The sequence below is a fragment of the Xiphophorus maculatus genome, chromosome 12, assembly GCF_002775205.1.
Source record: "Xiphophorus maculatus strain JP 163 A chromosome 12, X_maculatus-5.0-male, whole genome shotgun sequence".
In the NCBI taxonomy this organism is placed as follows: Eukaryota; Metazoa; Chordata; class Actinopteri; order Cyprinodontiformes; family Poeciliidae; genus Xiphophorus; species Xiphophorus maculatus.
The window spans coordinates 4,929,404-4,957,360 of NC_036454.1; the positions used below are offsets into that span (position 1 = coordinate 4,929,404).

Consider the following 27,957-nt stretch of genomic DNA (forward strand, 5'->3'; position numbering starts at 1 on the left):
TTGGATCAACACATCGACACAAATACTGGGTGTAACACAAACAAAAAAAGGAGATCACACTAGATTTGACACTAGGAATTACAACTGCTCCAAGCTTCCAAACATATGCACAAATAAAATGTGGGGAAGATTTATACACTGGTGATGCAACAGCTGAGTCACTAACCGATTCATTGGTATACGGTATATACTACAAGGTCAGGAAAACAGATTTGGTGTTTCTGTTTGTCTTCTTCCCTCTTTTTTTTGCTTGTTGACTGAAAGCACATCCTCAGATCTCCTCTCAGGTTTAGGCTGGGCACCAGTGACCTGGATTATTGTTCCCTTGTGACCTCAGCGGTGCAGATGAATCAGTGCTGGCCACCTGCCACCATTGTTCTTTTTCTGTCAATGGAATCAGCTGCAGGCCACACAACTCATCACAGGCTGGGAAAACCAATGAATCGCTGGTGGGTGTGAAGGACCGCAGCATCCAGGCATTTACATCTGTGAAAATCAAAACGCATAATATCCAAAGAGGGTAATGCAGCTGGGGTCAATGCATTATCATGCTGAGTGGTTGAGCTATTCCAGTGTCCCTCTCTTATCTGTTTATTGAATTTCATGCTTTTATGAAAACGGTTATTTTAATAACAGTGCAAATGACAAAAAACCCACAGAAAGGTATCAGCCAACCTTCTGATTGTGGAGCATTTTAACCTGTTGTTGAAATCCCTCCATAATAATTCAAAAAGATACAACTTTTTTTGAAAAAAAACCTTGACACTGCATGGCATCCCATAGTTTGTATATGATATCTGAGGATAAATCAACTTTGCTTTTGATCAGTGATTCAAACTGAATGAAATAACAATGGATGAAATTAGTTTTGCGATGTAATTACTGCAAAAAAAAAAAAAAAAGTTTGGACATCTGCATTAAGCAACAGATAGTTTGGTCCAGTTGTTCTGAACAAACTGCTGAATCCATGTGAAGTCTGGATGAGTGGACAGGTGGATGGATATATGAATGGATGAATGGATGGATGGATAATGGATTAAAGGCTGGATAGATGGATTAATTAAAGGATGATAAATGGATGTTGGATGGATAAATGTTTGAATGAATTAATGGATGGATGTTTGGAAGGATAGATGGATGGATGTTGAATGAATGGATTACAATATGCTTTTTCACGGTAGAAGTGTTTTTTGCTGAATCATATTTTAAATGTTTTGTGTTGTTGTTTGATTTAAATTAATTTATTTCAACCCAATTATTACGAAATTAAGCTATAAAATTGTCTCTTAAAAATTGTAACGTCTGTTTAAAATATTTTTCTGTGTTGTGCTTTTTAAAAACAAAAAATAATTCAAACTTAAGCCATAAAAATTACAAAAATATATATTTCTTACATCCGAGGAAAACATTTGCATGTTGTGAATACAAATTGATTTATTCACATAATTTCTCTAATAAAATCCGCGCTGACGTCAGCTACGGTGTCCGCGCGCCTGACCACGCACCACTCAGCTGTTGAGAAGAGAGCGCGCGCAGCACGCAGAGGCGGGACAGCAGCTGAGCTGTAGTTAAAGGTAGACCGTTTGTCCCGATGAATCCGTGTAAACAGCTTGGTTCTGTTGGTAAACTCGCAGCTGGGCTCGTCTGAAGGCTCCCGCAGAGAACCAGGTAAGAACCGAGATTCTCCCCGACCTCAGCCCGTTCCCCTCCCGGCTCAGCAGAGGCATGGCGACCTGTCGGAAGTTGCAGGTGCACGCGCTCCCTTTTGGTGTTTTAATTGGTTAACCGGCACCAATTAGCGAGCGGTTTGATTCGCTCCACCTTAAAACAGCGAGAAATTAAACCAAGTCTCGTCATTTAGTTATATTTTCTGTGGATCATTTTGTCAACAGATACATTATTGAAATATACAAAAAAGATAGGAGAAATATTACTGCGTTTTAAAATAGCTGTTTGTATGTTTAAAGTTTGGACTACAGTGTGATCTGACCCCGTATTTCAGCAGGAATGTGATGAATAAAATCAGCTGCATGTGTGAGTGGGCGGCAGGCCAAGACAGCAACATTATTGTTCTCTGAAATGTTTGTCAGGTTCAGTCATATGTCAGACACCAAAATCAGACTTTATAGCCGTTTTCTCCAGTAATTTTATGCTGACCATCCTCCTGTATCGTGATGCTGTCTGAGCAGACTGAGAGTGACTCTCCATGTAATGCAATACTTCCTGCCTTCTGAATAATAAATGGACAAGAAGCTTTCATTGACTATTTTCTGTCGGTCCTCCGTTTCCTCACAGCTTCATCAGCTTGAAATCCCAGTTTGCTCAAACAGACCTCAGGTGCTTTCTCCACATTTATATGTAAAATTCTGTGATATTATTTAGAGGGTTATTAAAATATGAGTTATGTCTCTTCCAGCTTTTGCACATCTAGAGACTGAAACCTTTGCTCATTCTTTTCAAAACAGCTCAACTCAGTGAGCATTTGTTTTTAAGTCTAAATGTAAATTTTTAACTAGATTTAGGTTTTCACTTTGACTGAACCACTTAAACAGATGAATATGCTTTGATCTCAACCTTCCCCTGCAGTTTTCCTCCTGGATGTCGAACCTCCACCTTTAGTTTCGAGTCCTATGCATTCATCAGGTTTTCTTTCAGTATTGCTCTGTATTTATCTTTCTAACTTACAAGTGACTTTCCATCAAGAAATAGGAGCTTGTTTTCAGGCAATAATTCCTTAATATTGATGAAAAAGTCAAACTTATAACAGGGGAAAATGTCTTGTTTTTAAGTGAAACAATCTGCCAATGGAAGAAGTACTTGTTCATCAATATCAAGGAATTATTGACTGAAAACAGGCTCCTATTTCTTGATGAAAAGTTACTTGTAATTAGTTCTATCTTATTTCAAGTGTACTATAATATTTGAATGAGAAAATAGACCAGAATTACCTGGTAAGATTTTGTGTTTTGCAGTGTTCGAAATAAAGAAACCATATTCACAATAGGAAAACTTAAAGTTTCCTGCTGTGTGTTCCTTGATCTTCATGATTGTTTGTTTACTAAAATATTTCTTCTTTTCTCTGGAGTACAGTGTCTTCTCTATTTTAAAAACCAAAACATGTTCTGAAATAAAGACTTTTTCCTTCCTTGTCATTTTTGCAGATTTTTCACCTCTTTCAGGTCTAAAGATGGGGAACGGTTCCATGAAATCAAAGCGTTACAAACCCACCGACACCTCTGTTTCTACCTCTAATGGCCAAGCTCACAAAGACCACTGCGGCGCCTTCAAAAATTCCTCCCTGGACTCCCTGAGGGCCCGCGTGGAGGAGCTGGAGCGAGAAGGACGGCGGAAGGATGAGGAGCTATGTGCCAAAGAGCAGCAGATCAAAGGTCTTCAGGAGCAACTGGCCAAGCAGACCCGGGTTCTGTCCGAGCTCAGTGAGGAACTGCAGAACAAATGCATCCAGCTCAATAAGCTGCAGGACGTTCTGAAGAGCGGCGCCCCGACTGGCCTCACATCGCGACCACCTTCTGTCAGAGCCAGCGGAAAGAGCAGCCCCAACCTGAGCGTCCGCATCAAGGAGACCCTGAACAGAAGGAAAGGAGCTAAAGCCGGCGTGTCGGCAGAACCCACGTCCAGCAGTCTGCCCAAGTTCTCCTTTGAGAAGGCGCGGGTACCGAAGGATGCAAGGTGAGATTCCTGTTTCCAGAGACGACGGAAAGAGAGAAAGAGACGAGCCCTGAGGCTCAGTCTGTGCTGGCTCAGTGGGCAGTGAGTGGGAGGGAAGTGGGCAGCAAACAAACTGTGCAGAAATGAACATTATTCAGGTCAGCAATGTCCAGCTGCTGGTTACCAGTTCAGGTTCAATCCGACCGAAACTTCAAAACACAAAATCTTATCAATCAAGCTCAGCAACAATGCAGTTCAAAGTGCTTTACGTCCTGAAAACATAAAAACATCATATAATCAAGTTGTGAATACAAGCAGCGGACCTTACATTGGCCCAGCCATTGTTAAAATCATCAATATACATCAAATATATTGATCAATGTTTCATTTATTATGTTCCAAAAGCAACTGCTGGGGTTTTAGTCGAGATTTAAAGGAACTCAGTGTTTTGGATGTTTGGAAGTTTGTTCCAGATTTGTGATGCATAGAAGCTGAATGCTGCTTGTTTGGTTCTGGTTCTGGGGATACAGAGCAGACCAGAACCAGAGGAGTTCAGGTCAGAGTCCATCACAACACCTAGATTTCGGGTCTGGAGGACGGCCGAACAGTATACTCGTAGTATTCTGTCCAGTATTTTTGTTTTAGTTTCTACTACAAACATCTTAGTTCAGTTGAAATAAGACCGAGCTTGTTGCAAAAAGCATTTAATTGCATGATAAATTAAAATGACCTTGATAATTTCCATTCTGATAATTAATATTTTTTTATTAATTACAGTTCAGTTCTAAAGAAAGACCGAGTCATTCTCCTGTCTCTGCAGGGACAAACTTGGACATGTGAATTCATCTCTTGAACGAACCTAAACCATTTTATTTATGGTTTGGGTATGTTTATGCTTCCATTTTATTTACGGTGTTTTGTTGCTGTTCTTTATTTTGGATATTTAAAATGCCTTTGAGGTTTAGCGTTATGTGCTCTTTACAAAATTACATTTATTGCTCTTTGAGAGGGTGAACTTGCATTATCATGCCACTTGAAAATAACGACAGGGACAATTTATTGAGCAGCAAAGTTTATTGTGACAGACCTAAGTAAGATAAAACCAACTCACAAGTAACTTTTCAGCAAGAAATAGGAGCTTGTTTCAAGTGAATAATTCTTTAATATTGATGAACAAGTACTAGTTCCACTGGCAGATTATTTTGCTTATAACTGGTACTGTTTTTGTCAATATTAAGGAATTGTTGACTTAAAAACAAACTCCTATACCTTGCTGAAAAGTAAAATATTTGGACTAGAAGTTAGACCAAAAATACTTGGTAGGATTTTGTGTTTTTTGCAGCGTTCTGTGTTAATCCTCATTTCTCTTTATAATGTAAATCTTGACATTGAGGCTCAAGAAGCCTACAGAAAAACTGAATCCTTACAGCTGATATGCTTTTCATCAGCCCATCTAGATCGTCAGTTTTGAGCATGAAACGGTCAACAGTTGAATTCACAGTGCCGTACATGCATACGTCCAAGTTTGTCCCTGCAGAGACAGGAGCATGACTCTGACTTTCTTTACAACTGAACTGTAATTTTATCGATCCGCGCTGCTCTGCTGGGTTACTGTATGTCCCGCCCCAACATAGGTTTATCGGATTTAGGAAGTAATCTGATCTCAGAATGCTGCTCATGGGAGGCAGGAGGCTACGGTGAAAAACACTCTGGTTCAGTCTGTTTGATGTGATGCAGGAAGAAAATAAGTCCTTTACGTCCTTAACGTATTTATAGTCTTAATTTTGAACTGTGGGACTATTGCAGACGAATAGTTAATTAGCAGCAGCAGTGAGCCTGCATCCTGAACTGAAAAGTGTTTTCTTGTCTTCCGCAGCTGATGAGAACCAACATGCAAATCCGTGGGTTACACTGGTGTGGGAAAATCAGCCTTAGTTTTATTGCAAGAAGAAACAGAGCAGGAAACTCACGTCCATGTTTGGTCAGCATCAGTGCAACTCAGTTTATCAATGTGGACATATTGGTAAGACATTATTTGAAGCGGTGTGCAGAAGACTGACATGACACTGTTATAAACGTGACATAACACCTGTGATGAATATGAAGGACTCTTCAGAAATGCTTACAGTTGTTGTCATGAAGTTTCATTAGATAAATAGTGACACTTTTAATGTAAACTTGCTCTAAAAGTTGCATTGAAAGTGTCAGTTTTGCATTATTTGATAAATAATGACATCTTCAATGCAACAGTTTATTAACACTTGCGTTAAGAGTTCATTAAAAATGTCAGCTTTGCATTAAAAGTGGGATTATATACAGAATGACACTTTATGACAACAGTCATAAACATTCAAGAAGACTGCGTCATGTTTATGACAGTATCATGTCAGTCTTATTTATGCATACCCCTTCAAATAAAGTGTTACTGAGATATTTTACTGCAACATTGGGAAACATGTTTTTCCGTTGGTAGAATGGGACTTTATTACATAATCATAAAACACGTTTTTGTTGTGCATAAACACAAGTGCAACTGACCTTTTAAAAGTTTCTTTCTGTTGCTAAAAGAACATGGAAGCACAGATTAGATTTGTGTAGAAATGTAACACAAGACTGGACAGTTGTTCTTTGGAAAACAGAGTCCAAAGTAGTGATGTTTGGAGAAAACCAAGCAGCATATCATATCTTAAACCAGCCAACAGGCACGGTGGTGGAGAGGTGGTGATTTGGGAGTGCTTTGCTGCCACAGGAATTGGGAACCTTGGAATCACAAACAGGATCTCCTTTATGTACCAAATTATTCGCGAGTCAAATGAGTCCATCTGTCCGACAGCTGCAGCTTGACCTGAACCAGGTCGTTACTGGGACAATGATCCCAAACTCGGCAATAAATCGACTGAGTGCTGGCAACGGCCCAGTCAAAGTCCAAACCGCAACCTAATTATGATGCTGTGTAGTGCAGAAACAAATGTGGGCCAAAGTGAATCCACCATAATGAAGCTGATGATCAGATGATCACGGCTGAGTATTTTTGCCGCTAAAGGTGGCTCTATTATCTTTTTTACATACAGATTTTCCACTTTTAGCTTTTATTTTTCTGCCCTTAGATTTAATAAAACCTGTTACCTGCTAAAGAACAAATCCTTTTTATTATCACCTGTCTTTTCGTCTCAGATCATTCGTTCCGCTGCTCCTGTTGCTTTATAGCTCTGTTAAAAACAAACATTCTGAAAGCTTTTTTAGCACGTTGTTTATGTCTGTTGAACTGTGCACATCTCGCTTTTATGACAACTGAAAGGTTAAAGACCCTCATATTGTGCTATAATTTATTACATAAACCGCATCAGAGTAGTATCAGCTGCTGCAAGCCTGCTTTGCATTTCCAAATCAAAGGACAAATTACCTTTTGTCTTTCTGTTGCTTTTGCAGGATGATTGCTGTATGATTGAACAATTCATGCAGTGTTGCCCTCTTTATGCAATCCTCATGTTTAAAACATATGTTGCTAATAATCCCTGTGTAGATTATATAACCACAAACTGAAGCACCCATTGAAACATCCTCCTGTTCTGAGTAATCGTGACAGAATAATGACTCGGCTAGGTAAGAGCGAAGGACAACAGGAAAATCTGCTCTGAAAAATAACATTTCGGACACACAGAAAGGTGAATAAACAGACCAACAACTAAAGAAAGTGCCAACTTTCAAATGAACGTCTGCAAACTTTTACAGATGATGATTTTTATGTTTTCACCACTTTACTTTAAACATATTCAGAAGAGAACCAATAGGCAGCAAATGGTCATCAAATGGTTATCACCCAGATAAAAAAACAAGTGAGTAATGAGGATGTGGGAGTGCTGGTGGCTCATTGTTGTGTCAGTGTGGGCTGTGGTGGAGGAATAACAGAGGGAAATGATGATAAACATAAAAATTAGCTGGATGAGGCTGATTTTTATTTATTTTTTTCCCCCCACTTCTATCCAAAGTTGCTGTTTTAGAGTGGTGGCATCCAGACTTTAGGCTGTGTGAATCAAATTGGTCAAATTCAATATTCTTGCTTTGCTAATTTTTTCTCAATTGATTATTTTCTTTTATTTATCTGTTTATCTGCATATCATCACCTTCCTAAAATAATGAAACCAGTCATTTTTTTATTTATGTATTTTTTGTTGTTGCCTAAAACAATGACTTAGGAACGTGACAATGTTTTTATTTTTAATTGAGCAAAAAAAATATTTTTTTTTAATGAAATGGATTTGAAATGTTGTTAAAAAGGAATCTGTAGAAACAGTGTCACAAGTTTGGTCTTTTTAAAATTGTATTTATTTATTTTTTTCCAAAAATATTTTGATCTCTTTTGAATGTGTTAGAGAATCACTTTCTTCAATAAAGTCTTTGTATTTTGCCAACTTTAGTAAACGGAAGCTCCAAAGTCTTTATAGGCTTAGTAATTTTCTTTTTATTATAACAAGATTAAAAAAAACTGTAAAAATCTCACTCTAGAAATTATAAACTGCATGAAATGCGTGTGCTGGAGGATCAAATATGTACAATTGTTGATTTTAGGTCAAAGGTCACGCAAAATGACTGTGATCTGGGAAAACAGATCACAGTCCCCTGAAAGATAACTTAATTTTTATTTATCTTTTTTATCCTATGTAAATATTTCAGATCAAATAAATGTTGATGTCAGACAACTTGAGTTAAAACAAAAAGCAATTATGCCATTATACTTTTATTTGTTGGTGGAGAAAATTATCCAGACCAATTTAAATATAACCGTCACCAAATATTGCATCTGATTTTCTTCTCTTGCGTTGATCTACATATTGTTAAGAATAAATAATTCAGTGTTTTCCTCTATCTCTTTTAGCTATGTACGGAGCAAAACACAGAATTATGTATTTTCAACAATATTTAGCACCCATCAATCATACCTGCTTCGTTTTTCTTTCAACGCGCCAGGTCTTAAACGTAAGAAATTTGGACTCTGCTAAAAGAGCAGATAATCAGAGCAACGCTTCAAATTCTGAAAACGATATTGCATCTCCTAAACAATGAGGGTCAGATTGAGTCGTTTAAGCCTTTCTGTGTTTGACAGCGTAAAGAAGCTGCTGACGGACGCCCTGAACAAGAACCAGTACCTGAAGCGTCTGGAGCTGCAGCAGATCAAAGACATGGTGGAGTGCATGTACGAGTGCAGCTACCAGCAGGGCGAGTACGTCATCAAGCAGGGAGAACCTGGGAACCATCTGTTTGTCCTGGCAGGTACGCTCACCTGGGTCTGTCACCATTACAAATCTGGCTGAACCATAAATGATGATATTGTTGTTTATAATATAATGGTAGTGGCATAATAATAATAATGCAAGAACACATTCTCAAAGATCAATAAACTTTAAATTCTATTGAACATTAAACACTGGAACTGGAAGATATTTTAAATATTCAAAATTGTGACAGTAACAATCAAACTGAGTTTGTCATAAAATATCAAGTCATCCAAGCAAGCCAGCTGATCGCATTGAGTGTCCAGGCATGAATGCCTTTTCCTGAGGAAGCGTATGATGAGAGTGGAGAACAACTACTTCCTTGTAACAGGAACAGAAACCTCCACTAACATATTTATCCTCATTTAAAAAAAATCTAAGATCTCCAAGTTGATTCATTCAATGTATATGAAGGAATTAATGTTTTTTTATGTTTTGCACATTTGTTTGGGATCAGAACAAAGATTGACGGACATTTTTGAATTTTTTTTCCAGATGGGAAGCTGGAAGTGTTTCAGCAAAACAAGCTGCTCACATCGATAACGGTGTGGACCGCGTTTGGGGAGTTGGCTATCCTGTACAACTGCACACGAACAGCATCAGTCCGAGGTAAAGATTTTTTCCTCGTTTTTCCTGCAGTGAACACTGATTGTCCTCTTAGTTGTATGGATTTCTTTAGGTTTTTAGGCTGAAGCTATCACTGTCACACAGACTGAGCCCTCTGGGGGTAGAGCTTGTGACAATGTGTCAAACATAGTTTAACACACGTCTGATTCAGCGTCCCGTTTCTTCCTCCCAGTCAGCCCAGGCTGCGTTCGCAGCCTGGGCTGACTGGGAGGAAGTATCAAGTCTTCTTGATACTCAGGATTGCTTATTTTTAATTTTCTAAATTTTGGTTCCAGAAAAACATTTTTTCTTCTGCTGCCGGTTTAATTCTGTGTTTGAATTCAGCTAAATGACATCAGCTGAGCTTCACTGCTGTGTCTGAGTAACACTAGTGCTAATGTTTACCTGGGGCCAAAACACACGGTCAGGGGACAATATGTGCAGCTTTGAGTTACTGTGTCGATCATCACGTCCCCATGCTGTCCCATTTTCAGAAGTCATTGATTTCAGAAACAAGTCGCTACATAAATTTATCATATCCAACATACATACAGTATGTTTAACTAGCTCAAATTACATTCCACTGTTTGGTAAAAGTCTGCCACCTAGTGAAATAAACTGGTATCTGCAATGAACCTTAAATGAATTTATCCTTCAATAAATCAGTGATCAATAAAAGAAATACATGTCTAAAATTTGGACAAAGATAAGTGTCAAAAGCATATTTTTAATTTTTGCATTCATTTTTTTGCATTGCATTTCTTTCATTTTTGTTTTTTGCCAGATTATAAAAATGCTCCTCCTCACCGTATATGGAAATTCAAAATATCTACGGCATTGACATGGTGGCTTTATGGGGGGATTGTGATTTCTTTCATTACTTATTTTTTCATCTTGGATGTCTCTCTGAGATTAAACCTCGTCTTTCCAGGCTAGACTTGGAGTCAGTAATCCATGTTTCTATAATCTCCTGGTTGGATTATTGCAACTTTCTTTTAACAGTAATTAACCAGGTCATGCTTTCAACTAGTCCACCTATTTATTTCAGGGTGAATTTTTTATGGCTTTGTGTTGGCGAACAACAAATCCCATCACACTTCTTAATCAGCTTAATTTTCCTGATTTTGTGTCTTATAAACCTCATAATTAGCACCTTAGCTTTCTTTTAATTGCTCCGGATCTATCTCTGGAAAGAAAAGCTCTCTGGGGAAAAAAAATTCCCTGCAGTTTCTTGGCTGTGGTTTGCCTTACTTTTTTTAGCAGACATACACAGGTACAGTAACAGCTTTTTTCCTCCAGTTACGCTGCCTCCCGGTGGAGACATGAGGCAGGTTTTCATCTAGTGCAGCTTCCCTGTCATTGATTTGCTCATTTTTCCTCACAATCAGTGCACTAAATGCTTAGTTAGTGTCAAAATCCTATTCTTTGGTCTAGTTTTTGTTGCAGCAATTTTAGCATAAATTAATTTTCAAGAATTTACTAAAATTAGACTTTTTTTCCCCAGCTTGTATAAATTATGACTTTTTCCACAGCTTTACGTGAAAGAACAACTTTGACATGAAGCTGCGTTAAAGTGGACACAGAACAGGATATGCGAGGTCAGGCCGGCCGCTTTGTTTTAAATCATATCCTGAAATAAATCTTTAAAACACTTTGGATTCCTGAATGTGACCCGACTTCCTCTGAGCTCTTTTGCTGACTTCTGAGAGCTCTGGGAAACCGGGGATGATGAAGTGAGCTGCCTTTTCCGTGGCTGTGTTGACCCAAGCTTACATGATACCCATAGCTTTGCATCCTGATTGCGTTTTTCCTCCCTGGCTGAGTTGGGTAGTAACTAGTTACATTTACTCAGCTACATTTACCTGAGTAATTTTTTTAAATGTACTTTTAGGAGTACTTTTACTACGCTCCATTTTTTACTTTTACTTGAGTAATGTTATTATGAAGTATCTCTGCTCTTGAGTAAAATTTCTGAATTTTCTACCCACTGAGTGAAAAACAATCATGTTTTAACCAAATATTCACCAGACACAGACACACACCTGCAGTTTTTGTTAAATTTTTTTATTGAAATAAACTGATCTGGAAAAAATTAGTTTGCCAGTTGATGTTTTTGTTATATGAATTATTGTCTGTTTGGTCCTTAAAATACCAAAATATCCACTTAACTTTATACTTATACTTTATATTTCGCTATGACAACTTGTTATTATTATTATTATTATGTAATTACTGATTAAACTTTAGCTTTAATAATATAAAGCTACATAATTTTTAAAGTTTAATCGGTAATACTTTTATAACAAATTTATGTCAGATTGTGATTTCTTGGTTAATGTCAAGTTGTCATAACGAAGACATTTTGAATAATGTCAATTTGTATTAAAAGTGTCATGATTTACCAAATGACACTTTATGACAACAGTCATAAATATTCATGAACACTTACTCATGTTTATGACAGGTGTTATGTCATGTTTATGACGGTCTTATTCACAACCCGTCAAATAGATGGATAGATAGATAGATAGATAAATCTTTATTGTCATTGTCACAAGAACAACGAAATTTAAAAAGTGCCATCAGTCAGTGCATATGCTTAAAAACACAAAATAACTGTCTCACAATTCACACACAATGTAAGAAATAAATAACAGATAACTGATAAAAAAACTAATAAATAAGAATAGCCGCATTCTCACATACATCATTCATGTGTGTGTGAATAAAGTGTTACCTACTTTTTTACTTTTAAATATTAAATGAATCAGTTAGAACTTGAGTAGACTTTTTACCAAATAGTTTTTTTTTACTCTTGAGTAATTTCTTGGACAGTTACTTTTAATTGAGTAAAAATATGTTGAAGTAGTGCTACTCTTACTTTAGTCAAATTTTTGGGTTCACTAGCCATCTCTGCTCCCTTTTTTGTTGAATAAAATGCCACTTACAATGTCAGGTCTGTTTGGTGAGGTTTGTATATTTAATCAACTACTGGTGAGCGGCGGACCTTCAGAAAGGAGCTCTGCGGTGACCTCAATGTTCCAGGTGAACTGGAAAGACTTTGACAGATTGGCTCAGCAGTGGAACGTTGTCTCTGCTACTGACTCATGTCAAACTGTCACAGCCACTTCCTCCTTCCTGAGGCAAGTTATGCTTCTTTTTATAGCGGTGAACAAAGTGAGGACGTGGGCTTTGGATCGGGAGGCGTTCCAGAACATTATGAGGAGAACGGCTGAGACGCGGCACGAACAGTACCGCAACTTCCTGCGAAGGTCAGACTTGAGGCTGAACCAAAGAGCGAATGTGATCTGTAAAATGGACAGATAAAATGATGAAAATAAATACATACACTCATCTGAATCCTTCAAAACGAGGGGCTCAAGGTTTTAGAACAAGGGTGACCGAAGTACGGCCTGGGAACCATTTGTGGCCCTTGTAGTGATTTTCTGTAGCCCTTGGCTGCAGGTCAAGAATGATACAAATCTGGCCTCTCCATCACAGGTGCAGATGCAAACTTCTCAGAATTTTTGGAAATTTCTGAGTTGCAAAAGTCGAGATTAAATAAATTTTTCTAGCAAATCTTTGATTTTTCAAATTCAGAAATGTCCATGTGTTTTTGTTTAGAAAATTTCAGAGTTTTTGGTGGAAATGTGCTTCTTTTTTTCTATCTATAATGTCTCTAATACGCTGTCATACATTCCAGTTAGTATTAAAACAAACCCTGACCAGCCTGAAGTTAATATTCCTGCTCATGATTTGTGCATGTGCACATCTGACCAGTGTTGTTTAACTGTTTGTTAAATTATAGTTTAGGCACAAACTATACAAGTTTAGTTAGTGGCCTTAACTTATTGTTTCTCCTGTTCTTTCTTTTGTTCAGCGTTTCACTCTTGGCTAATCTACCCGACGACAAGCTAAGCAAAATAGTCGACTGCCTGGAGGTGGTAAGTTATTCTGTCAAACTATCTCCATTCCTATTTGAAGGACAATTTGACTTTTACATGACTTGCACAAGTCTTTGGCAGCTCCTGGGAGCCAGGAGCACTGCAGATAGCGGCTGTCAAAATATCATTACCATTTGGCCATATACCATTACTGAATGTCAGCAAATTCATTCTAGCTCCAGTCTGCAAGAACTCCCAGATTTATCTTGCTGATGAACGGGGCCGATATTATTCCTGTCATCGCCGGGTTCTGTATGTTGTTACCCTAATTATTTGACTAAGGCCCCAGAAAGTGTTTACTCAAATGGGGGACGAGTGATTTCTTAAAGATGTGCCAGTGACAGGCTTTTGGTGTGAGATGACACAAGTGTGTGAAATTGTGTGTGTAGCTGTGAAACAAGCAGGAGACTGAGGGTGACTCCAGCTCTTCCTGCAGAAGCATTGTATTTCATCTGCAAAGCGGGAAAAAACTGAGCAGAACCTGCCAGCATCGGGGCAGAAAACTGCTTTCTCAGCCTCTTTCTCAGTGCAAACTTCAAGGACATTTGTTACGTTGGTTGATTATGCTGCTACTCTCAAGTGTGGGTGAAATTCTTCTATTCAGACATTTTGTAATGGAAGCTTTCTGCCTGTCGGGGGGGCCAGCTGTAATCCGAGAAAGTAGCAGATGTTCACAGAGAATCACTACAGTTTTGTGAAAAACTTTTTTTTTTTTTGTAGACTGAAGTTTGGTGGGATTTACAGGCATCTGTTTGTATGAATGGGAACAGAGCATCCATTTGAGAAATCTCATGTGAACTCTGGAAGGTAGTTTGAATACCTGGAACTGAATCTGAAAAGTTGACATGTTTCCAAAGCGTGTTGAGGTGATTGGAAATAAAAACAGGATCTGCTGTAAATACGACGTGTCAGCAGAGGCCAGAATATGTGAGCGAAACGTAAACTATTCAAGAGAAAATCAGAATTTCTAGGCTTGAATCAGTAAAAAGAAACAGAATGTGGAGAAAAATTTAGATGATTCTGTCTGTGCATCCATCCATCCATCCATCCATCCATCCATCCATCCATCCATCCATCCATCCATCCATTTGTTTTCCTTCCTTCCTTCTTTCCTTTTTTTCTTTGAACAAAAGTTTCATTCCAGAGGAAACTGTTTGTTCTGAGGTTTCCTAAATCATTTTAGATGTGAACATTTGTCCGTCAGTGAGTTCTGGTTCTGACCTGGAGTCTCCTCCTTATGAATCAAAGCTGGAAGTTACTGTTGAAGCGTCTTGTTCAGACAACCAACCACCATAAACCAGCTTCAATGTAGAGGAGCCACCAGTCCCTGATGACTGAGCTCCTTACCTTATCACTAAAGCACATCCAGGTCTTCTTATGGAGAAAGACCATTCGAGACTCTAGTGTCGCATCCTCTTCTCTATTATCCATATTTTGTGATGTTAACTGAGAGTTGGAACAAAGATGGACTGAATTATCAAGAGATTTTCAGTGTTATTATGTCTTCAGGTTGGCAACCAAGAGCCAAGAAATTATCTTTACATCCCACCAACACCAAGATACTTTATGTCCTTTAAGGCAGAAACTTGCACCATGGCTGAAATGTCTTAATAAATGTCTAAGTTGTAATAATTGTTATTCAGTGACTCTCTAGTACATCATTTTATGAAAGAAAGTTACGGTTTACTTTAAATTCTACTCACCATTGTCATAAATTATGCTGAACTTAAGCTGAACTTTATGGACGACAATTTTTCATTTTACACCATTAGAGACAAACTTGATTATTACGATTCACTCTTATTGTTGCATTTTTAGACTTTACCCTTATCACAGTGTATGGCTGGAAATATTTGTTCGATTTTACAAATGGCTCAAATGCAAAGGGTTTTCCAACAACTAAGTTTTATCTGTTTTGAAGCAAAGATACCCACGCTGAACATCTTTACTCAGACTGCAGTGAGAAACCAGTCCACCTGGGGGCTGCGAAGGACTGGTGTCATCTTCAAACTGGTTTACTCCCATTACGGTGCCGCTCGTAGAGACATTGAAACATAGGCTGTGGCTGATCGATGGAAAGCCAATTAGAATAACTGAGCCGGAGGCAAACCTAATATAGACACAGAAAGCGAAGAGCGAGTGTCGATGTTCGCCACTGACATAACCAAACCTAATAAGTGGAACTCAAATGTTCAGATTAAACAGAACGGTCGGACCTATATTAGGAAAAGAGCCACTTTTGAGTTTCTTGTGGACAGTGTCCCTTTTTTTCCTTTCTGGAAACATTTAGCTCATTTAAAATTCTGACTTTGCCGTCTGTTATAACAAACCCAGGACACAGTTCAGATACTGTCCATCCACTGAACAGCTTCTGCATCATCCGGACAGGCTCTATAAACAAAACCTTGGCATGTTGTCTCCGCTGTCACAGCCCGGCGTTAAACTAGGCTCTCTTGAAGCGTAAACGGGAGGTAAACAATCGTGGACGCCCAAGGAAAATGCCACTTGTGTCAAGAGCTTTGACAGTAAACACCGGGGAATGTTTACACAGAGTTGCTCTGATTTGGTTTCGACAATGTCCCCATAAAGTCAAAAGGAATGCACCGGTGGACCGCGGCCACACCTGCTTGATCCCAGGTTATATTTCATCCTGGTGACCTTCTTTGCACATCTTCATCTCTTCTAAAAGTTTTACACTGGCTCTCACTGGTTTTCAAAAATAAAGGCATTAGTCTCCGCAAAAAGAGCTGATTGACACAACAGAAAATGAACAGATCTTAAGTGTCACTTCGATTTATGAGTGGCATTAAGATGACTGAAGAATGACTTTACTTCTGCTGCAGCTGGTGTGCGTTACAAAAGGCAGCTGTGTCTCAGCTTATCAGAACATAAAATGTAATTTTACTTTATTACTATTTATTAGAATACTTTAAGCATTTTCTCTATCTGTGTGCTATTTCATGTCTCCTTGATTTTGGTTGGTTTACAGTGAAGTAGCTCTGGGGTAGATGGTTTCCTATATACAGTTAAGGTTAGGCTATGTATGAAGAAGACGAGTTCTTGAAATGTTCCAAAAAATGATGTTGGACCATAGATACCAATTTTTGCAAAAACCTGGAAGGACTGATAAGCCAACTTGCTCCTTTTTAAATAAAACCAGGACATGATTTCCAACCTGTCAAACCTATGAACTAAGGCTGGGCATATATTGCATTGTTTATCATTTATCTTGATAAATTTCCTATCATGATGATAATTTTGATTTGTCGTTTTCATAAATTCCAGTTAATATTTAAAACTCCTGTTTGTTCAATGAAGGCATCTATAAACATCAATGAATTTGAAAATAGAGTTATGGTTTGCAGTTTAATGCAGGGATGCTTTTCAAGAGCAGTGTTTGTGTTTGTGGGGCTAAAATTACTGATACAGTCACAGCCATACAGTTATCTAAAAAAGAAGTGATTAATAGTTTTTGTTACTTTTATTGCTATTGCAACAGTACAACAAAATCTTTAAGTCCCAATTGCCACCTCTATGAACTTATGCAAGAACTTCATACTTTCAGTCACTTTCAAACTTTTATTATCCTAATTGTATCACTTAGATTATTTGTTCATTTTGGTTCAGCTCATCTAAAGTGATGTCTGACTATGTTTTGATTAATATCTAGTTTGTTGAACTTACATGTTTCCCTTTGCTGTCAAACCCAAAAACTGAGCAGCATCCAGTAATGGCTTCAGTTTATCAGCCTGATGCTGATCACGGTGTAGCTCAGGCTCCCAGCCCAGAGGGGACTGTCTACCGGGAATTATCATGACACAATCAGTAGTTAAATCAATAAAAAGCCTTGGTTCTGACTGCTGTTCTCTCCCGTCCCATTTTCCCCTCAGGAATACTACGACAGAGGAGAATACGTCATCCGGCAGGGAGAGGAGGGCAGCACCTTCTACATCATCGCACAGGGAAAGGTAAATAACTAACACCTAATGAAATCAAGGTGATATTGTAACAGGTTTCCATTTTTCACTAAAGTCTGACCATCAGAATCTGGTTTTGGCTAATCTAAGTTTTTTTTCTCTACTAAAACACACAAATGAGTTGGAGAAGAGATGCAGCTAAGGTTTGCTGGATAGTTGCTGAATGCAGATCCACAAATCTGAAACAAACTGAAAAAAAGCCGAAACACTAAATTAATCTAAATCAAGGCTCAAACTCACCTGTTCAGGCTTTGATTTGATGAGCAGTTACTGGAACAATGATCAACATATTTGAGTTTTATTTGAGGATTTTGAACAAATGTCATGTTTATGTTTCATAATTGATGACTGTAGGATGTTTTTATGATATAAACTATTTGAACAAGCTTGTTGCTGAAATGTGCTGCACAAATAAACTTGACTTGAACTCAGAATCTGTTTTGAACAATTTGCTATTTGTTAAGAAGTTTGCAAGCTAAAAAAATAGATTTTATTTTTGAAGTGTTTGAAAAAGCACACCTGTGTTTTTCCTCTAGAATTTAACTTGCTGATTAACATAGAGAGGCAAACAAAAGGAAATTTGGATAAATAACATTGAAAGATCAGTCAGTAAGTCAGCAACTACTGGGATGTTTTCAGACTGTATTAAAATAAAACTTGAACCAGAAAGAAAACATAATCTTGTCCTCGAACCCTTACGACTAGCTACAGTATGTCTGTGAAAGTGAATCTCACTTCTCAGATTGAGTGCTAAATGTCAGAAGTACAGAGACACTTGCACCAAATGAGACTAATGAATACATGTAATATGGAATATTTAGAAAGCAGTGTTGTGCACCAAATTCATCATTTTAAAAGCTTCAAGGTCACTTTTAATTAATATATTGAAGTTACTGTTGTGTTGTTGATGGCATTTTATAATTGAAGGACAAGGTAACAAGTTTATTGAAGAGAATAAAATTTATTCCACCAGAAACTCTCCTGGTTTTGTCCTTGTAGCTGTATGAGAGTGTTGGGCGGTTCAGGTCTGTGACCCGCTCTCCTTCTCCGTCCGATGAGTCAGCAACCCGATAACGACATGGAAAGGCTGGAGCTGGCCACAAGGGAATTTTTTTAAATGCCTTAATAGGTTCATATGAGACGCAGACCCGACCAAGCCTGGGTGAGAGGTCTGTTGTTTGGGACGAAGGGGGGCTAATACAGGAAATGGCTCCTCCACCCCCCGTGGTGCCCTCTGACCAGGGAGGGAATAAACTCTGAGAGTGGCTGCCACCAGGAAAAACATGAGGGGTCACAGAGGTCAAATGAGACACTTAGCTAAAACACACTCATGGCCATTAAGGCTGTGATGTCATTGTGGCGCATCTTAAATGGTAACAATGCCAAGAGTGGGATGTTTGACCTCAACCACTGTGGGCCGCTGGGTTTTTAAAGCCTACCAAATAATGGACAAGTTTGTCAACATTGAAAGTGTTATTACTGACGAATACCTTCAGACTGCAATCAGAAAAGCAACGAGCAAAGAAAAAAACCTCTACTGAGAGAAATCCCCTTAAGATTAATATGTTTATTTGGGTAGGCGTGCGTCAATGTCGCTTAATCACGCATGGCCCATCATGGTCAGATTACTGTTATTGAAAATGTCACTTTTCAAGTTTTAACACAATTTGTTTTGTTTTTTTACGATGCATGTAAAAATATTCAGAGAAAATATAAAGCACCTGTAAAAGCTAACCAGAGACTTAAATCTGCCTCCTGCAGGTGAAGGTGACCCAAACCACCGAGGCCTACAAACTGCCACAGACCATAAACACGCTGCAGAAGGGGGACTACTTTGGAGAAAAAGCACTCATTAGGTAAACATGCTACGTAATAAGAACTTAATGAACTTTGTTTTGTTACAGTATCCTACAGATATTAGAAGTTAGTATATTTCACTTGACTGACTGTTGCACAATGTTAAAAACTTCACTGCAGGATTTGACAAAAAAGTTTTTTGATTAATATGAATCAAAAAATAAAACAACAAATAATTCTAGGTGTATGCTTTTATTTTGAGTAGGTTAGATTAATATAATAGTATATGTACAAGTTTGTGTAAATAAGAAATCAAGGAGGTTCAACTCATTCAACATGTTGCTCCCAGAGTTTTGACCAAAACCAGAAGAAATGATCATATCAAACCAAAACCACCTGACTGGATCTCTGTTTGTCAACGAATGGAATTTTAAATCTTGCTTTATCTTATTACTAAAGAATGTTTTTAAGGTCTGACAACTTGTTGGGCTGCATATTTTTGAATGACGTTTAAACAGAAAAGGAGTTCTTGCATTTGTATTGAAGTGGTTTTTGGTGTCCATTTGTCCGTTTGCTTACGTTTTTTGTGTTTTTCAGTGATGACGTCAGGTCAGCCAATATCATCGCTGATGAGAACGGGGTGGAGTGCCTTGTAATCGACAGAGAGTGAGTAGTTCTAGAGGTTGTAAAACGAACACAAAGAAATTTGCTTTGTATATTTAAGGAAAATCCCAAATACCAGCTGAAAATGAAACGTCACCTCCAGAGTGAGATGTGAATAAAAAACTAAAATATTTTCTGTCATTCTAGTAGTGTAGCTCTTAACGTGCAGTTGTTGCTTTGGTAGGACATTTGATCATACGGTGGGTAACTTCAATGAGCTGCAGAAACACCTTGAAGGCTATGTGGCGACACTTGATCGGGACGACAAGAAGAGACATGCAAAGTAGGTCCAATGTCTAAAGCTTAGATCAACAACAGGAAGGAAAATTGCATAAATAATAGAAGTGATAATTTCTCATAATTTGGACCAGTTGGATTAAATGCAACCCTTCTTTCTCATCCAGAAAATCTGTGTCTCGGCACCAGAGCCAGCCGCTGTCACCTGATTTCGTCCAGCTGAAGGAAATGCTGTCAGTCTTCTCTTCATCCAGTCCCTTTGATCACGTTGAAGTCATTGCTACTCTGGGCGTTGGCGGGTTTGGACGTGTAGAATTGGTAAGCGCTGAACTGATCTGACTGTGGGCCAAGTTAATGAACGACTGCGCTGTAGTTGTCCTGCATGTGGAACAACTACAGCTCGTGGAAGCTCGTATTCATAGAGTTAACCCTAACCCTGCCTTTAAATGTTGAGTTTATTTAGAAAGTTCCCCAAAGTCGCAGTCTGCTTCATACCGATTTACATTTGAAAAATAAAAAGACCAACCAAGGCAGCTGCCAGCCACCAGTCATAAACATTCATGCTGATGTCATTACACTTCTACAGTTTAGTTTGTCAAGTCTTTTTCTTTTATTATGTATTGATACAAATATTATTTAGACGGAAATCCTCACTTTGTCAAATTAACTAGTTAGAAAATTTCCACTTGCCCAGGACAGCTAAAGCTAATCCTGGCCAAAGCAAACTGTCAAAATAATGCTCACCTATCTGTCATTGTACTTTCATATTTGTTAGTAGTAACAAATATGAATCAAATAGTTGTTTAGAATTAAAAAAAATACTAAAATGCAAATCATAAATTGTCTAATTTATTAATCTAATGCAGTCAGAGTTGCTAAAACTACACCTAACTTTGTCAAAAGCTTTTTTTTAAATATATATACTGTATATGTTAGATTATGTAACATGTTTTTATAATGAAAAGATATGAATAGTTATAGTCATTATTTTATTAAAAATATTTTATTTATAATTTAATTTAATTTATTTCTGAAATTAAACCTAACCAAAGTTCCTTGCCAAACCATTCTAGCATGCTACAAAGCTCATGCAACCTTTTTATTTTGTGTAATTCTTTTCAAAATTTGTTGAAATCAGATTAGCAAAATATTAAATGTTGTAAAGGATAGAAAACACTCAGGGAAAAAAAACAAACACAAAATATATAATTAGACATTGATGATGTCTTTTTTATTTAAATTGGCTAAAACACTTTGTCAAAACATGCTAACATGCTCATATTACCTAATTTTAACATTTGTTGTAATTAGATTTTAAAAGGTTGACTTTTGTTTGCAATATAGAAAACTGTGTCAAAACCCGTAAAATTAGACATTAAAAAAGTCTTATTTCATCTATATTATCTTAAACTTAATCCGGCAAAACACTTAGTCAAAATATGCTAACATGCAATCATGTTAGCATATGATTGCATGTTATATTATAAACATGTTTATATTATAAACATGTTTATAATATTAAACAGGTTTGCCTGTTTAATATTATAACTTGTTCGAAAATTATTGTGTGGAATAAGCAAAGTATTTGGATAAAAAAGATCAATTTGTTGAAAATGTACAATAAAATAAATTATAGAAGCGGTGAAAGTAAAACTGAAATGTTGCCAAAACATGCTAACATGCAATAATGTGTAAAACAAATCTGTCATTTAATTTATATACATTGCACCGCTATACTACAAGAATGTACTACTAAATATTTACATTATTAGAAAAAAAAAACAGATACCATTTTAAAAAATTAATGTAAAAACTACAGGATACTGGAACATTTAATTTACAATCTGATGACGTTTACGGAAGAGATCAGTTATTATTAGCTTTTATTAATCATACCCGTCTGCTTTGATAAATGAATGAGCTGTTAGACATTCGTCTCTGTAACCATCATGTGCAGGTGAAGGTGAAGGGTGAAGACATGACCTTTGCTCTGAAGATGATCAAAAAGAAGCATGTTGTGGACAACAGGCAGGAAGAACACATCCACTCAGAGAGGAGAATCCTCGCTGAAGCTCGCTCGGCTTTCGTTGTCAAGTGAGTGCCCCTGCCGGGCCTCAAAAACATTTCTAATTTTCATCCTCCGTGCAGAAACTGTGCTTCACCAATCTGGGAAAACAGTTCAGTGCTGATTAGTTTTAGATGAGATCACAGTCAAGGCTCTGAGCCGATTACATATTTGGTGTGGTGTAGAATGGCAAAGAATATTGAGATGTCTGCTGAGAAAAATATTGGAACAGGAGATTATAATGATTCAGTAAAAAACACAGATGTTACAGCTTTTTTTAGCCTTTCTTTCCACACAACGTCATAATCATTTTATTTAAGCAGCTTGTGTTTTCTTTTTCTAAATTTGTGTGTGTGACAAATTTTCTTTTCTTGTTTGCAGTGAAAACATATAAACATGTAATTCTGGTTCCTAAATATAGCCTTCTTAGAATTCGTGCCAAAATCAAACCAATTATTTACAATAGCTAATTTAGCTAATTCAGTTACTGATAATTTTACAAAGGTGATTGAGTTAATCTTAATCAAAGCTCAAAAAGCAAAACACTGAGGGACTTTCAGTGTTTTTTCTTATTATTTTATCTTTATTTCTCCAGACTGTACCGCACCTTCAGAGATAATAAATATGTCTACATGCTGCTGGAGGCCTGTTTAGGTGGAGAGATCTGGAGCCTCCTCAGAGACAGGTGAGAGAGCTACATATTTTATAACATTTCTTCAAAGTCGCCTGTTTTAAATCATTTTGGTGCAGTGAAATCCTGCCTTAAAGAACTTAAAAAGAGGTTCTGTCATCATAAATGGTTTGCATATTTTTGGAGCAGTTCTAATTTTGGCTGTTTTGTCTTTAGGGGAAGCTTTGATGAGCCGACTGCCAAATTCTGTGTCGGTTGTGTGACGGAGGCTTTTGAGTATCTCCATCGTAAGGGTGTCCTCTACAGAGATCTGAAGCCTGAGAACCTGATGCTGGATTCAGAGGGATACATAAAGCTGGTAATTAGTTCTCACTTTATTTCAATTATCTTCATTTTTGTCCCAAAATGTAAAATATAAAGTAAACCCTGCTCAAAACATGATTTTCCACCCAAACTCGCAGGCCAGGCAAGAAGAGCATTAATCAGAGTCAAGACGACTGGTGGAAGAATCTGTTAACGTTACACTCAATAAATCTGCCTTTGTGGAAGAGTAGCAAGAAAAAAACATTTTGTTGATAAAAAATCATAAGTTTTGTTTGCTGCATCATGCCAGAATAGAGACAAAGATGAATGGAGCTAAATACTGGTCAATCGTTGACGAAAACCTGCGACAAAGAGTCTAAACATAGAGCTACAACGACATAATATATCAAAGTATTTCTATGTGTTTGAATGGCCTAGTCAAAGTCCAGGCCTAGAATACAGTTGAGAATTTGTGGTAAGACTTGAAAATTAATAGTATAAGTCACTTTTTGTTGACCTGTCTTATATTTCTAACTTTTTTAAAAACATAGTAAAGTTAAGAGTTTTGCAAGTTGTGAAAAAGTTAACTTGCCTCTTTCATATGAATGACAGAAGTCGCAGCACAAAGGTTGAAAAAATTTCTGTGGCTTTAGGCTTAAATTGGTAAATGTATAATCGTTGTCACCTAAAATTAAAAATTTGAATTCTCATCATCTCCGAGACTGAAAAAAGTTTCAAAGGAAATGTTTTCTCTCATCGTTTGGATGAAAGGCCTTGTTATTAAGGATCAGAAGAGTAACAGAGTAAAATCCTGCTGTTTTTTAAAAACTGACTGATTACCTTTCCAGGTTGACTTTGGTTTTGCCAAAAAGATCCGATCTGGCCAGAAGACTTGGACCTTCTGTGGCACCCCTGAGTACGTGGCCCCAGAAATCATACTCAACAAGGGCCACAACTTCAGCGTGGACTTCTGGGCCCTCGGTATCCTGGTGTTTGAACTTCTAACTGGCAGGTCAGTGCACGTTCTCAGGTGATGGTGTTTGCCGACGGCCACAGAAAAGATTACTGATCCGTTTCTCTGGAACCCCACAGTCCTCCGTTCTCAGGAAGCGACCAGATGATGACGTATACGTTCATCTTGAAAGGAATAGAGAAGATGGATTTCCCCAAGAAGATCACCAGAAGACCGGAGGACCTCATCCGCAAGCTGTGCAGGTGGGCAGGATGAGTTATGAAAGTGATTCTTTCAGTTTGAAGGTTGTAACTCAATGATTTGCTGTGGTTTCACATTACGTTGCAGGAGGAACCCTGCAGAGCGACTGGGCAACCTTAAAAATGGAATAACTGATATCAAGAAGCACAGGTGAGAAGGAACTGACTCAGTTTGGTGCTAATCTGATTAGATAATTGCTGTTTGGTGCAAGAGATGCTGCACAGCAAAAACACAAATTTTAACAAATATTTTTGTCTAGTTTCTAGTGCAAACATCTTGGTACACATGAAATTAGAGAAAACTAACTTTACAGCAAGATATAGGATCTTGTTTTATATAAATGATTTCTTAATGTTGATTTAAAAGTATTACTTCCAGTGGCATATTAATTTTACTTATGGTGTGGGGAAAATGTTTGTTAAAATTTAAATAATCTGCCAATGGAAGATTGACTTTTTAATCAGTGTTGCACTCCTATGTCTTGCTGAAAAGTTACTTGTATGTTAGTTTTGTTTCATTTTAAGTACAGTAAGATAATAACTACAAACTAGACCAAAATTACTTGCTAAGGTTTTGTGTTTTTGCAGTGCGTAGCTAAATAAAAATAATTTCTTACTCACTTAGCGGTTGTTCTTTAAAACAAAAACAGATCCAAGGAAATTTGTGAAGATGCCACTGAAAGTAAAAAAAAATTCAAGGTATTTTTTAAAACGATACTGATTTCATTACATTCAATCAGTTTGTACTTTTGAAAGGATTTGCCTTTATTTAATAACAACAGAGTAACAAAAAAAGTTAGCGATCAAACATGAATTTTTAATATGTTTTACGTCTGTGTTTGTTCCTGCTTAAATAAAATGAAACTAACTTCCAGGGTTTTTTAATAACTTGTCTAAAGGTGGTTTAATGGATTCAACTGGGAGGGACTAAAGGCGAGGACGTTACCATCACCACTAAGAAGAGAAGTAAGTATTAATCTCTATTCAAACATGGATGTTATAGCACTAGTGTCAGATCCTCACTGTATGATCTTAATCTAAAGTAACAGTTTAACTACTGCAAAAAAAAAAAAAAAAATATATATATATATATATATATATATATATATATATATATATATATATACGGTTTATTCTGTGTAATTCAGTCTCAACTTAAATTCAGTTTATGGGCAGTATATTTTAAGAATCACAGAGTTTACAGGCAATTTTAAAAATAGCTGATTATTTTAAAGTATGTATATGAAGATAAATATCACAAAGGAAATTTTATTTTAATTGTTTTGTATTTGGATGGCATTCTTATGCGAGTTTGTATTTTTTTGGGATTATTCATGTATTGGTATTTTTTGGTCTGTTTAATCATTTTACTGCTTTCCATGGTTTCTTTGTTCCTTCATCAGCTCTTTTATCAGTTCAGACATTCCTTCTGTTAAGTTTCCCTCAGTTTCTTGTTTCATCCTCTTGATATTTCCAATCTCATTAATCCAATCACCGTTTCTATATATGCATCTGCATAAATACACACGTGTTTCCTACTCACTTTGTTTCAGGAGTTCAGATGCTTTATAAGGAAACCATTTTCTTCTGTTTCTCCTCTTTAGCTCACTGGACCGACTGACTACAGTTACTTTGATAAATACCCTCCGGATGAGGACAGTCCTCCTGATGAGCTGTCTGGTTGGGACATGGACTTTTGAGTGTTTCTTTGTGGCGACTCTGCTGCTCTTGGTGATTTCTAAACCCGACTGGATCAAACTCGGTCACATCCCAGACTGAGATTGTAATGGCATTTAAAATAATACCCATCTTTTAAAATCTTTATAGGTGGCCTGTTATGCTTCCTTGAACAGATTAGGACAGGTCTATGTTCTATACAAAACATGTTCATTTTTGCACAAAATCATTCTTAGTTAATGAGATTTAATCTGCTCAGTTGCTGATATATATTTTGGGCTCCTTTCAGAATGAGCTGTTTTAGGGCCACTTGTTACTTTAAGTCCAAATAAGCTGCTGCTGGCCACACCCACAAACTCCCACTGGACTTTCTGTTCTTTTGGGTCTACAGAAGTTCTGGCCATGAAATTTTACAATTGAGTCAATTTTTTCCCGGTTCTTATTGTTGAATCATGAACTCTGACCTTAAAGGAAGTGAGGGAGACCTGCAGAGCTTTAGATATTGTTCTTGGTTCTTTTTGGAATCTCCTGAGTTGTTGATGATTTCTTGGAGTAATTTTGGTACATCAGCCATTCATGGGACGGTTTATCATGTTTTCTCTTTCATTAATTAATGGCTCTCACCTTAGTTCACTGAAACCCCAAAGCCTCAGCGACTTTTTTAAATTGTATGTTCTTGAATTATTTTAGATGTTGGGATGATGTTGCTTCATATTGTCAGATATGTTTTAAGTTATTTATTTATTTTACAGGTCAGGCATTACTTTGAGTTTGGCGAGTGAAACTGAACACTAAAAATGAGATTCATCAGTTACTTCACAGTTAACAAGAAGACAAGAAACCGATTTGGATAGTTTAATTTTCTCGTAATAAATGAAACACCTTCTGAAAACTGCTTTCTGTATTTACTCTAGTTTTCTTTGACGGATATTAAATTTAGTTTGCTGATCTGGAACAATTAAGTGTTGCAAAAACAGGAGAAATCTAAAAGGATAAATACTTTATCACAGCACTGTATGCGTGGACAAATGCTGTTAAGCTGCAACTAACCTGTGAAATTCCCCTCAACTTTTTAAAAAGCTGACGACAAGCTGAGCTGGAAAACTTGGCTGTTAAGAAGCATCAAGTGGCCCTTGTTTTAACTGCATTATCCTCACCGCCTCTCCACCGACAAGACTTTGAAACGTTTAAAAACACAAACACCTCCTCCGGCGAAATTATAAAGTGTGAGCGTCTCGTGGCGATGTGCCTGAGCTGAAGAAATATTTACAGATACCCAAGTCAACGCTGCGGTGGTCGGCCTCTTCAGGCGAGTTATGCTCCGTCTGAGGTGTTGATAATCTGTGGACGAAGTGCAAGGAGGCCAAACCTTCCAAGGTTTAACATGACCAACGGTTTTAGGAAAATATGGCCTGGATTTTCCTTTTGTGTGTACATACATGTAAGTTTGTATATCTCTGTTTTCCTTCACAGAACCCTTGAAAAGAATTTGATCTTTTTTTTTTATTTGTCTTTTGGATATTGAATGTTTGTGAGCAGGATGTACAGTGTGTGAATACCTGCAAAGAGTTTTCTGTTTTTAATGGTTATGATAAAAAATCATGTTAAAACGTTTTGAAGATTTCTGTTTGCATTTGTTTTTTTGTGACCAGCAACAACCAGGCATGTTAAAGAACTGAAGGAACTATGAATTTAGACAGAAGAGAAATTATGTTATACCTGCAGCACATTTACCACTGCAGTGGCCTGTTTTAGTTCTGTTGATTCTTTTCCAAGGTGTCAGAACACAAAGTCTTAAAACAGACAATGTTCAATAAAATGTTGAGGGCCCCCTCGTTTTATTTTAGTTGCTTTGGTTTTCATCTTCTTTTGGGCGGGGGCCACAGCGGCTCATCTCTCTCCA

The 27,957-nt window shown here is 37.3% G+C and overlaps 1 protein-coding gene across 1 annotated transcript; it reads left to right on the top strand.

Annotated features, from left to right (window-relative positions):
* Positions 1–1,537: 1,537 nt before the first annotated feature.
* On the top strand, positions 1,538–27,875 carry prkg2 (protein kinase, cGMP-dependent, type II). The gene is made up of 19 exons (XM_005808804.3): positions 1,538–1,668; positions 3,162–3,690; positions 8,774–8,940; positions 9,438–9,551; positions 12,715–12,820; positions 13,429–13,492; positions 17,383–17,460; positions 19,231–19,325; positions 19,864–19,932; positions 20,114–20,212; positions 20,334–20,484; positions 22,124–22,260; positions 22,827–22,916; positions 23,079–23,220; positions 24,014–24,177; positions 24,258–24,380; positions 24,466–24,528; positions 25,277–25,343; positions 25,982–27,875. The coding sequence occupies exons 2-19, from the start codon at positions 3,188–3,190 to the stop codon at positions 26,075–26,077; spliced, it is 2,328 nt and encodes a 775-aa protein (XP_005808861.1). The 5' UTR covers positions 1,538–1,668; positions 3,162–3,187; the 3' UTR covers positions 26,078–27,875.
* The last annotated feature ends 82 nt before the right edge of the window (positions 27,876–27,957 follow it).

Coding starts and splice junctions, on each gene's coding strand:
- prkg2 (XM_005808804.3), top strand. CDS start 3,188: ATGGGGAACGGTTCCATGAAATCAAAGCGTTACAAACCCACCGACACC. Junction 8,941..9,437: donor CCATCTGTTTGTCCTGGCAG/GTACGCTCACCT, acceptor TTTTTTTTCCAG/ATGGGAAGCTGGAAGTGTTT. Junction 20,213..20,333: donor GACAAGAAGAGACATGCAAA/GTAGGTCCAATG, acceptor TTTCTCATCCAG/AAAATCTGTGTCTCGGCACC.